Below are 13,455 nucleotides of genomic sequence, written 5' to 3'. Positions count from 1 at the left end.
ACGTTAATTTTATTATGGATCTCACCGTCTCGTATACAATCACATGCATTCGCGGCTCTTGGTATTTTTAAGTTGTTTTTAAACAAATAAACTGGATGCTTATTGTTAATGTTGTACTTGCCGGGCCCCCTGCACGTAACGAAAGAGGAAGTGTACAGTACATTTTAGTTTTAAAAAGGCACGTCAAGACTGCGTACGGTAAGTCGTGTGTTTTTTAATAGTAAAATGTCTTCTTTAAAGATAATGACAAGTATTCACTGTTTGTGGTTTTGTTGCATACACGTTGTCGAAAAGTATCTCTTTAAGTTTTCCCGTGGGGGGCGTTGTTTGATGTGTTAAAAAGAGAAATTGAATGTGTTGGTAAGTTCAGCATGGCGCAATCAGGAACCGGCCTGAACTAAAAACAGCGCTCTAACAACATTCGCGTTCCATGCTTGTCATTCCTCCGATAGCTGCGTAATTTCTTTAATATTGCAAAAATGTGAAGCATCGGGAAAGCAATGTGTAAAGATATCAAGCTCATACCTGTCAGCCTACCTTACAGACCAATTCAGACCTTATTGGTCACCCCGTGCCCCTTATACATCTCAACGTTCATTTTATAAAGTCCCATCATAAGGGAGAAACACAAACAAATAAACAAAAACATTATTTTTGCCGGTATTTAAGCGGTTGTGGGCTGTATGGACCTGAAAACTACGCGAATACAGGGTAAACCGTATGGTTTGAGAGCTATGCAAGATTGTTTGCCATCATCATCGAACGCATCATACACGTGCTGTAGAGTACTCACCAAACTTTTAAATGGTAAATAGCCGGTGTTAGAAGAGAAAAAGATTCAACACAGGTGGATTCTTAACATCGCAACATCGTGATGTGGCAAAGGCGAGGCCTTCATCAAGCGAATGGCTCACAGGGCTATACCTAATACATGAACTTGAACTTGAAGCAGTTGATTGATAATGACTGATTAAATAGCTGTGCCAATAAATCAGAAACATTTCCTCGATTTACAGGGTAGTCCAGATGTCTTGTGACCCCCATTTAATTATCTAGAACTGAATATCTTGTGGAAGTGAAAGACATGTTCGGCGTTATTAAATTGGGCTGTGCCTATGTCATGGTGAACGAGGCTGTGCCGATCAGTGGTGTTGCCAATACTCACAAAAAACTTTCCCTGGTTATCACCTCTGCTGCTCTATGTTTTCGTTATCGTTCAAACCCCGTTTGTTATAACCCCTGACCTCATGCTATCTCCAGAATCTACTCCCATGTCCTCTTGTCTCTGTCTGCCACTGAGGCTTCACTGGTGAAGAGTTCAGACTCCCTTGGAATTGTCCTGGGACTCACCGATACAATTATGTTGTTAGATTTAGTTTTTACTAAATGTGTGTACAGGTAGTCCCCGACTTACGATGGTCCGACTTACGATATTTCGATCTTACGATGGCGATAGCGATACGAAAAATTGCCACCAACAACCTAACATCATTCAAATATGCAGACGACGGACAGAATCTTGGCGAGTACAGTATATCTTCTTGGTTCTTTCGGTAAAGTCACGTAGAAGGGAAGTAATACAATAATACAAATAAAACATAATAAAATTATTCTCACGACGTTTCGGCCACAACGCAAGCAGCTGTCCTCAGGTTTTCACCTGAGGACGGCTGCTTGCGTTGTGGCCGAAACGTCGTGAGAATAATTTTATTATGTTTTATTTGTATTATTGTATTACTTCCCTTCTACGTGACTTTACCGAAAGAACCAAGACGATGAATCCCCGCAGTCACGAAAACTTTAAATCAGAGTACAGTATAATATGATACGTTACGATACATTCAATGCATGTTTGATACGTAGCTTTAGCGATTTCATTTAGGGTTATCACGATACGATACATACGTTCAATGCATGTTAAAAGTTTTTTTTTTATAGCAGATTATGCAGATAGGATTGTTTCCTGAAAAAACTTTCTATGAAATTGCAGTTCGTATAGGTAGGCTAAGAATTTACCTTGTTTTTTACTTTACATGTTACTGTGCAATACAGTATTGTAATTCATAATTACATACATACAGGATATACAGTACTGTACTGTAAATTGCTCTGTTTTGCTAAATTATCACCATTCTTTAAGACACCTGGGTAGGCTAGGCCATCTTCGACTTACGATAATTTCGACTTACGATGGGGTCGTCGTAACGCATCTTCATCGTAAGTCGGGGACTACCTGTATATTCAACTTCTTTCGCACGGTACGTAGTCAACCGTGATAATCGGAGGTGATGTGAAAGACAACAAACTAAACAATAAGCAGCTCTAAAGAAATTAGTTTTCAATCTAGGTTTAAAAGTTCTATAGCTGCCGTGGCTTACTAATATCGGAAGAACGTTCCAGACGGCCGCAGAAGTGCATCTCAAAGCGAGTGATTCATTTATGTAAATGTGTCGTTCATCCACCTCCACCCGACACATCCAATTAGTAAAGATTGTCACGTGAACAGAACGTGCCAATTTGTTACTGCAGTACTTCAGCACACCGATGTGCTGGAGGGCAATTCACAACATGTAAAATTGAGTGTGACGTTTTGCTGGTGATTACAATTGCAGTTTTGTTTCTAAAATTTGTTTTAATTGTGATCTTCACAGATAAGTGCTGTATTAAAGAATACATTATACATGGTACGTATGTTGCAATATATATACACATTCATCTGATCTGTTCTACCTATCGCTGCCTAGTTTTCTGTAATCAATTGTATGTTCTACACAGGATAGTCGCCGATGTCACCTGCCTTGTCTGAACAACCTGTTGAAATCAGCTGAAAATCTTCTCCCCATTGCGTACACGAGGTAAATGGCCAAAACCCCATTTTCTCATAATATTCATTACAACAGCAAACATTCAGTGCATTGACAGGAGTATGTTATAATTGTTGCTTGTGTGTTGCATCAGGAATCAGAAGAAGGAAGCACTTGAACAGGTCTTGGCTTGGCACTACGTAGCTACAGATGTCCCTTGGCGTCAGCAGCATGCTGTTATGAAGATGGCCAAGGTGTACCTTGAACACAGGAAATATGCGGTAAATTGCATTTTAATAAGAGCTATCAGATTAACACTTTATACACAGCAGATACGATGTGAGAACTATGTAATTTTAATGTAGTAGAACATCCGTTTCAAAACAAAAGCTATAATTTACAGTTTTAACAATACAACATACATTCCAATACAGTAATTACCAACACCTTTTCCAACCATATTGAATGAAAAGCGGTGAATGTTTTTTTTTTTAACAGAAACCAACCAAGATATCAACAGATAACCTTCGTAAGTTCACAAGACTGCAGATTACACTAATATCTGAATTACAACTTAATTACATTACTGTAATCCATTCATTGTTCCTGATACACGAGTTTCTGGCACTGAATCGCTATTTTCATATTTTGATGTTTCCATTCCTCAGTTTGCACTGTCTACATACATTGTTCGGAAGCAGTGGCATATTGGTTAGGGTATTGCTTTTTTCTAACCCAGCAATCCCAGACCAATACTTGATCACAGTGGAAGGTGATATCTCCATTATTCTTGGGTGGGCACCTTCAATAACCTCGCCAGCATGGTGCATGCATTTGGGGAAATACACCATAGCCCCAATTATCCACTATTTTTGTGGATAAGAGCATTGGCGACGCAAATTCCTCCAATTTTCTGCAATTACACAAACATTTTACTCGCAGTTGAGTGGAGTAAATTCACACCACGGATAATATGATTTGTGACATTGTTCTCCCCCCCCCCCACCACGGATAGGGGCCATCCATTTAGTAGGGACGCAAAAATCTGTCAAAACTTGACCCCTCCCTGTACACACGCGTACTTTTTACACCCCCCCCCCCCACCTGCGTACATACGCTTGACGCATTGCCCCCCCCCCCCCCCCAGAATCCTATACAATGGCCGATATTTGGCCGATATTTAATCCACGTAGAAACGATCAAGGATTAATAATATTAACGTGTTTAAGCAAACAGATAGTCCACGCCGGCTGCATTAAATAATTAAGTTGCGTACCTTGGCCACTTATTTTGCTGAGCTGCGTGATAGCTCGCAGTGAGGGGCACGGTGGCACACAAGTGACACCTCTCCCACAGTCCCACTTCTCCCGGTAGTACTTGTCTCACAGCTGAAGAAACTGAACTGTGGCTCATTTGAAGGCCAATGTAGACAAATTATTATCGAGGCTTCACCCCCCCTCCCTCGTTTCCTATACATACGTACATTGTCAGTAGACCCCCTATACGCAAGCATACGCATTTGGGTTAACCCCCCCTCCCCCCTCCATGCGTACGTATTAAATGGATGGCCCCATAAGAGTTTTCCTATACTGTGCATAATACCAAGCAAGACTGTTTTTTTTACACCCTGTGGCTTTTGCCTGCAGGCAAGATCTGGCAGGAGAAGATAAATCCTGCACAAGCACCCATGAATAAGGTATCATAAGGGAAGCACCCATATAAACCAAAACATTTAACCCGGACACATGGTAACAGTTTTAAAGTAACATTATTTTAATGTGGTCAACCAGCCAGTTGGCTCAGTGGTAGAGTGAGCAGCTCACAGTTGGAAACTCGCAAGTTCAAATCCTGATTTGGGGTTGACTCAGCCCATCATCACTCTGGGGTTTATAAAATACATACCACTTGTGGAGAAGTCAACAGTGGTTGTGTTATGGGTAGACTCGCCCCTGCCAAAGGATCATGGAATCTCCTCCACTGGCTCAGGGTAATAAACAGGAGGTGAGCACCGCTTCAATGAGCATTGAAGCAGGAAATAACTTTGACATTACTTTAATGTGGCGTATTGGTGTGATTGCTTACATTCATGAAAATAGTGCATTGGAGGATATTTAAGATCTTGCTCTATTTAAGACCGGAAGCAGGTGGATTGCTTCACAAATTCTGGCAAATCTCCCGATGATGCTGGATGTAATTACCAGCGAAACGTCGTACTCAAATTGTAAATGTTGTGGATTTACTCTCCAGCACACCGGTGGGCTGAAGTAGTAACTAATTGGCGCGTTGTTTGCGTGACAAACCTTACTGGCTGGGTCGGGTGGTGGAGGGTTACGACACATTTATACGTACGCGATCTAACCCAAAAACCTGTGTTATGAATATTGGTTGCGAAAGCCTACATGTTAAATTGACGGTAGTTTAGATTGTCACTTTGCCCACTTTTTTTAAGTATATGGTTTATGTATGTTGTATTGTAAAATTGAAATTATTTGTCTTCTCTTTGCATGATCAAAGACACCACCAATTCAGGAAACTGGATATGTGGTAAGATATATCACAGTGCTGTTTTAAAGTAAAAAACAAACAGCGATATAACAATTTATTGTAAAGCCTATTTCATATGGATTACATGCTACGACTATGATAGTTTTATAGTTCCTTATTTTATATATGGTAATTACAGTAATAGTAAAACAGTTGTGAACATGTGGAGCATAACAGCAGCTTTAAATATGTGTGATTAAAAGAACAGAAAATGTGGCTAACATGCAATTAATGTATTTCTGGAATCACCCAAACACCCTTTTGACACGTTTTATCATTGTTCAGGAATATAAAAGCTGATGAAAATTTTTACTTTGATGAATGGTATTTGATATTGTAATCTAGGAATCTGAATGTTGAATAAATAATGAAGTGGTAAAAACCACATGCAACAAATCCCTCTCTGTATTGCAGGGAAATCCAAGAGAAGAGTTTTTCCAAGAGGAATACCTAAAGATGAATGCTCTCGGCTTTAAAAAAGCAGCACTCTTCATTGTTTACGATACACTGCATACCATTGAATGCAGTTTCCACTAAATCTTATTGCCTGACAATCTCCGTCAATTATATCCTTGGTATGGCCGTTTGCTTTTTTGCCCCTGTGATGTCCTGTAATCTCAAGTGTCATCATGGTTTTAATTAGGCAGGTCGTAGGCTTAGGTTATTAATAGGCTAGGTGGGAAAGCGTTCATATAAACATTACAAAACTAGCAGATTAACCTTTTAACATCATGATTTATGAGGTTTGAAAAATTCAAAATCACGTGTTACAGAATCGTTATCTCAAATAAGGATATTTCCTGGTCTTTCTGTACTCCTTGAGTATGGCTACAACACTGCCTAAGCATCTATATATTCAGAAAGCCATTTTTCAAATAGAGTAATTAATTTAGTATGAAATGTACAGTAATTTATGCTTAAATATATATTAAATTATTTCCAGGTCAATGCTTCAAGGTCAATCATACACGATGCTAGAGATTCACTTTTTAAAACCTAACCATTATGCAGAGGTAATGCTGAGAAATATCAAACGCATGTAATATTAGGGGGTGTTCATGAATTGTGACCAAAGCTGTGTAAAAGACAATGATCCTTCCATAAAATATACACTGTGAAATTCATGTCATGCCAATTATAAATCCGTTGTAAAATTATTTGAATTTACATCTTGGCTAACATTTACAGAACATGTTAAACGAATGCTTTTTTATATTTTACCAGCTCGTGAAACGTCAAGATATCATTGAAATGTGCTTTTAACCTACAGGACTGTATACTTTACTTAATATATAGTAAAATACTTGAATAGTTGACGATGTTATAAATATATACATAATTACTTAATATATTACTTTATTCAGCCATAGAATAGTGCTTTATGTTGTAATCATAAGGAAAATACAAGCGAAATTGATACCAGGATATTTTTTATGTGGATTCACCAAGAAATAATGTCAGTAAATATAATAACCTGATAACATTTTTTTTATCGACGATCAGACACTAACAACACAAATTGTTGACGACTTGATTTAACTTATTTTTAAAGACTACCCATCGGAAACTGCTCAATTTAAAGATTACGCTTTTTTTATTAGAAAGAACAAAAAATAATTAACTTAATAATCTATGAGGGGAAGCTCCTATCTTTTACTATTTTCAAATTCAGATTTGAACATCATAAAATGCGTGTTTTTTGGTTCAACCCCACCTTAATCCGAAATAATTCAAAAACTTAAAATAGAAAAATGGTTCTTCCTTTCATTTTATTTGCTGTTTATCAAAGGGAAAAAAAACCGCAATTCTTTTTTATTTTGAACGGTTTCTAAATGACACGCACACACGTTTATGGGTCACTTAAAATCGAGATTTGGGAGTCTTAAAATAAAAAATCCGGATTTTCCCTGTTTATGTCTGAAAAGCTACATATGTACCAACTTTCAGCATTATACGTTCATTTTTGAGACATACAGATTAAGGTATTTTTATTTATTTATATGTGTGTTTGCCAACTATTTATATATTGCATGACTTCAAGCCACATTGCTTTCTTTTCAGTTCTTAAATAAGCTTACATTTGTTTCAGTTCGTACGTAGTGTAGTAGAACGACACTACTGTATTGGCTCGGTTGGGGGCTGTAGGCAGGTGTCACGGGGGTCGTGTCGGGCCGTGACACTTACCGTGAACCCAACAGGACACGTGACCGGATAAAGGGGTACCAGGGGCCCCAGGGGGGTCACGTGGTTGGGGGCTCGGGCCTTCCCGAAGGATCGGGAAGGGGGGCGTGGCCTGGGGCGGAGCCGGCCACGCCAGAGTAGTTATAAGCGGGGTGTGGACGCTGTTCTGCTGTGTCAGGTCTGGGATGAAGCCACCATCTACGATCCTTGGTCTCGGGTCCAGTAATGTAGTATCACCGTGTGTTAGCCAAGTTAGGAACGGTGGTTACCAGCCTATGTCGTTATCCTGTTAATATTCAGAGTTACCCGTTGTGTTTAGCTAATAGTGTTGCCTCCAAAGTTCCAGTGTGCGCCTGAATTTAACCCACTACATATGTAATGTTGCGTTTTCATTTGCACTGCAACATATCCGAAAGACGGGGCACAACCACGATAGTTAACATCAAAATGTAGACCAGCAGGTAACCGAATATAGGCGAACTCTTAAGCACACAAATTCAAATGGCTATAGAAAATGTATCAAAGAGATGCCACCAATTAAAATAATGAATTAACTCGGATAGTCATTCCCAGTACTGTACAATATTTTGAAAGTGGGTATGGAAAGCTAAGAAAACTAAATTTGCCTGAAACCACAAAAGATTTGTTGGGGAAAAGGAGAAATATAATCGGAGATAGAAATACAAAAGTGAAGAATGAATACACAAGTCTGTAAAACAATCAGGAAAAGAATAAGAAAACAAATCTTTAAAAATGTCATAGCATGCAATGGGAGTGTAATACATTTTTAAATAATTCCATTCCACCACCATCATCATCATGAGCCATGGTCAATCCACTGTTGGATGAAAGCCTCCCAAGCCACAGCAATGTAATATTGCATTCCCTATCTCCACATTGTGTATATGTTATCGGTTTATTGATTTCCCAGGCGTTAAGGTATCCGTTTGAGACTACTGACCGTTTCCGAGTTTGCTAATCCAGTTAAATCCAGTTCAGAATGAGCACGATCAAACAAGTTCTGCCGGTGACAATGTTTGGAATGCCAATACGTAAAACAAAAGATTTAAATCGTTTTAAGTGGATAGAACGGAAGGTGATTTGTCTCCGTAATGTTGGAATCGTGTTACCAATGTACTGTACCCCCAACGCAGTAGCAGACCTATTAAATTAAGTATTAAAGGCATTAATTCCGAACGACAATCTGGGCAGTCCTATAACAGCAATTTTAGGCCCTTTGTCAGTCCTGTGCTGGGTGAAAGGGTCCCCCATACCGTGTCTATACATCACAGTGCTGTCATACACAGGACATTAAAAGTTTTGCTGTCTGAAGGGAAGGACGGACTGGTCACGACCAGAAGACGTGCGGGTTGCTACAAACATACGAGCAAAAGTGTTCTTTTGGCCAGGACATTCCCGCAAGAGTGTGGCTCTTTCCGAATGAACAATTTTGTCCCGCCGCCCAGGGGAAACAAAAAAAAAGTCCAATGGGAAAGCCAAAAAAACTACCCGAAGCGATTCCCTCGCGTTATCTTGGTTAAATCAGACGGAATGCGGCTTCTTCGTTGATTTACAGCCGTACGAGTACACCCGATGTTGTTTACGCGAGCCGTGATCCAGACCCGTAAGCCTCGGCTATGACTTTTCCCACCCTCTCCTTCTCTGACCCCACTGCACTGCCCCCTCTATGCTCTCAAAATCTAAGCTCCACCTCTACCTTCACAATCCACGCTGCCAGTGTGCGGTTGCGTCTGATCAAAAAGCATTGTTCGTGGCTATTGAAAGAGGGCTATTAAGTTACGTTTTATGAATATCAGGGCATGTCGATGACCACACGTACGCACGTTTACTGTCGTGTTTAGACACGTGCGTCATGCAAACAAGGACTTACACTCTTGGGGAGTTGATGCGTCCAGCATGCTCACTTAGAATACTAAGCTGAAAAGGCACGAGTCTTATTGGCAATGCAGAGTGCTTATCTGAGAGTTCTCAAACACGATGTTTATCTTAATTTGGAGCTTTCGTGACTGCAGGAATGTTTATTTTGAGGCCAAAGTAAAAATCCATTACGTGTAGATCTTTGATTTTTTGTTTGCGTTTGTACGTGATATGAAAGCTAGGTAAATAAAAACTAGGTGTATGGCCATTCACGTTGTGTTTCATTGTGAAATAATGAATACTGACTGGGATTCGTAAGCATATTCATCTTTACTTATAGATTGCGCAAGGAGAGGAATTGGTTAATAACAGATTTAAATATTGAGTGAAAGCAATGTGCTTAATGATTCAATTTACAGGCAAAGGGAAAAAAAACACGTAGACTCTCCAAAATAGACAAGGCACATACTACAATACAGTGTTCATGTTCTTGGCTCTTTCGGTAAAGTCACGTAGATATAAAAAATCTAAATTACAAGTAAAAAACCCACGACGTTTCGATCGCAACACAAGCAGTCTTCTTCAGGTCGCTTGTGTTGCGATTGAAACGTGGTTTTTTTTGCTTTTAATTCTGATTTTGTTTTCTATCTACGTGACTTTACCGAAATAACCAAGAATATGAATTCCTGCAGTCACGAAAGTTTTAAGTCAAAATTTTACAATAGTGTTTATTAAAAACTACGTAGACACTCCCAAGATAAACAAGGCACATACTACAATACAGTGTTCATTAAACAAACTACGTAGACACTCCCAAGATAAACAAGGCACATATTACATTACAGTGTTCATAAAAAAAACTACTTAGACACTCCCAAGATAAACAAGGCACACACTACAATACAGTGTTCATTAAACAAACTACGTAGACACTAATTCTAGATTTGAAGCTTTCGTGACTGCAATGATTCATATTCTCAGGTTTTTTCGGTAAAGTCACGTAGGTAAAACATTAAAAGTAATGAAAGTAAAATAAAACAAAACAAAAATAAAATTCACGACGTTTCGGAGGCAACACAAGTCTCCGTCATCAGGTGGGACCGTCACAGCCAGATTAGCTGCATCAAGTGAAGCAATGATTCAAAATGTAATCCCTTATAAGCAAGTTGAAGGGGGGGAGGAGAGGGGGGGGGGGAGTTCATCAGAATGTGGTAGCCAATGAATGGAACGTATCGGGAGGGAGGGGGGTGGGAGGGGGAGGGAGCCAACAAAACATTTGGCGACGGCTTGGACGCGGCTGCTGCGCACGCCAACACAATGGGCAGAAAGGGGGGAGGGGAGGTCTGATACACATGATAGAACAAAGGAACGAAAATGCCCATGTTTATACCAATGCAGGCTGAAAAATGAAGAGAGTACTGTTAAAAATAACTGGGGATGTTAACACTCGGTGAAGTAAATTAAAATAGTGCCTGTCAGATAAGATGGTCCAAAAAGTGTAATTAAGTCTTTTTTGCGTGGTTAATAACATCTTTCCAGTGATTACTGAGTTTGTACCCATCATCACGGTTGAAATTATGTCTGTGTTTGTATATTTGTATGGCTTCGTGTACAAACCTTTGATGGTAGCCAGGAGGCTTGCAGAGAACCTTGGTCTCGGAAAAGACAATATCATGAGAGCCCGCCGAGTTGTAGCAATGATCGGCAACGGCCGAAGAATCAGTTCTGCCGTGTTTCAGATCTGACTTGTGCTCGCGGACACGATCAGCAACATGACGTTTTGTTTCTCCAATGTAGCAATCACCACAAATGCAACTCAATTTGTAGACTCCAGGATACTGTAAGTCAGGAACGACATCCTTCACAGATGGAATCAGATCACGGATTTTATGCACTGTGCTGAATCGGACTTGGATCTTATGTTTGTTTAGAATTTTGGAGATCTTTTTGGTCACGCCTGCTATGTATGGTAACGTGATAGTTTTGGTCGGAGTTTCATGTGGTTGTTTCTGTGTGGTGTGAGAGACAGCTTGGCGGATAGTACGGTCAGAGTATCCGTTCATCCTGAGGGCCCGATGTACATGTCTTAATTCATCAGTCAGGTGGTGTTGGTCAGAAATGCCATGGGCTCTGTGGTATAGCGTTTTGATGAGAGAATTCTTTTGAGATGGGTGGTGGTGGGAATCCGGTTTCAGGTAGGAATCTGTGTGGGTGGCTTTCCTGTAGACAGAATGTCCCAAGGATCCGTCAAGCCTCCTCTTAAACAGAATATCCAAGAATGGTAGTTTACCGTCTTTCTCCACTTCCATGGTGAATCTGATAGATGGGTGTCTAGAATTGATGTGGTCCAAGAAGTGGTTCAATGCTGGGAGGCCATGTGGCCAGATGACGAAAGTGTCATCCACATATCTCTTCCACAGGGAAGGACGCAGGGTGGATGTCTGGATGGCGTCTGATTCAAACTTTTCCATGAAAATGTTGGCTATAACTGGTGACAAGGGGGAGCCCATAGGGGTACCCTCATTCTGTTTGTAGAAGGTGCCATTCCAGGTAAAATAGGTGTTGGTGAGGCAATGCCTAACCAGCGCAGGTACATCAGAATTCAATCCCTGTTGGACTAAGTCCTCAATTATTGTTAGGGTGTCCGGTACTGGGACTTTGGTAAACAAAGATACTACATCAAAGCTGACGAGAATGTCATCAGGAGATAGTACCATGTCCTTAACCATAGAGACTAATTGGGTTGAGTTGAGTACTGCCGAAGAGGTCTTGCCTGTGAAGGGGAGCAGAGTATCTGATAGAAAACGGGCTAGTTTGTACGTCGGAGAGTTTATCGTCGACACGATGGGTCGTAGCGGGGTGCCTTCTTTATGGATTTTAGGAAGACCATAGAGTCTGGGAGGTCTTGCCGCCGATGGTTTTAGAGAGGGACGTTTGCTTGGTTCGATTAGGGAAGTCGAACTCATGATGATACTGTTGGTTTTTGTCGTTAGGCTTTTAGTGGGATCGTTTTTAATTTTGGAGTAACTCCCATCATTAAGAAGGTCCAGGATTTTGTTGTTGTATGAATCTTTATCCATGATGACCGTGGTATTGCCCTTGTCTGCCGAGAGGATGACTATATCATCTCTCTTTTTTAAATTCGCGAGTTCAGAGCGTTCGTTTTTGCTGATGTTACTAGTGGGTTTCTTAGCATTCTTGAGAATAGTAGCTATTTCAGCTCTTGCTACATCAGCATGGATGTGTCCTATGCCTCTGAGGGCTACATCAATCTGAGAAATCATATCCTCTACTGGTATATATTTAGGGGTGACGGCGAAATTTAGTCCTTTGGCCAGTACCGTTTTTAGATTGTCAGAGATTGGAATGTTACTCTGATTAATCACGGTCTTGTTAACATCCAGCTTTGCGATGTGTGGCTCTGGTTTCTTTTTAGATAGGAGGTTGAATTTAGAAATCAGGTTAGCTTTGCATTTGGCTGACATTGAGTCAGCAGAAGCAGAAGTCATGTTATCAACGTGGTTCCAATCAGAAGGTGACATTTTTTGTGTTAACATTAGATGTGTTTGTAAGAGAGTCTTGTCTAAATTATCGAGTTCAGATCGGAGTAACCTTATTCTCTCCGAGATTAGTGATAGGCTAGCTTTAAATAAGATCTGTTTGGAGTTCGGTGAGGACACAGCAGCGGATGTGAGTGTGAAAGCGATGGGTATTACCTTGTTATCGCGGCATCTCTTGAGGAAGGCCAGCGTCTCGAGAAGCTGTGACTTCTTGTCTCGTTGTCTGTTAAAAACTCTAACAGATAGGTGGAATTCCTCCCCGTAGAGGGCATTAATTCTAGATTTGAAGCTTTCGTGACTGCAATGATTCATATTCTCAGGTTTTTTCGGTAAAGTCACGTAGGTAAAACATTAAAAGTAATGAAAGTAAAATAAAACAAAATAAAAATAAAATTCACGACGTTTCGGAGGCAACACAAGTCTCCGTCATCAGGTGGGACCGTCACAGCCAGATTAGCTGCATCAAGTGAAGCAATGATTCAAAATGT

At 40.3% G+C, this 13,455-nt stretch overlaps 1 protein-coding gene across 1 annotated transcript; it reads left to right on the top strand.

Moving 5' to 3' along the window:
- Window positions 1-2,659: 2,659 nt before the first annotated feature.
- Window positions 2,660-7,533, top strand: LOC144934170 (uncharacterized). Its single transcript, XM_078859716.1, has 7 exons — window positions 2,660-2,684; window positions 2,776-2,855; window positions 2,959-3,085; window positions 3,303-3,333; window positions 4,451-4,500; window positions 5,319-5,348; window positions 5,763-7,533. Exons 1-7 carry the CDS (start codon window positions 2,682-2,684, stop codon window positions 5,883-5,885), a joined length of 444 nt encoding a protein of 147 aa, XP_078715842.1. The 5' UTR covers window positions 2,660-2,681; the 3' UTR covers window positions 5,886-7,533.
- Window positions 7,534-13,455: the final 5,922 nt, after the last annotated feature.

This window comes from Lampetra fluviatilis, chromosome 9 (assembly GCF_964198595.1).
Source record: "Lampetra fluviatilis chromosome 9, kcLamFluv1.1, whole genome shotgun sequence".
Lineage (NCBI taxonomy): Eukaryota > Metazoa > Chordata > Hyperoartia > Petromyzontiformes > Petromyzontidae > Lampetra > Lampetra fluviatilis.
This window is presented reverse-complemented; position numbering and strand designations above follow the sequence as displayed.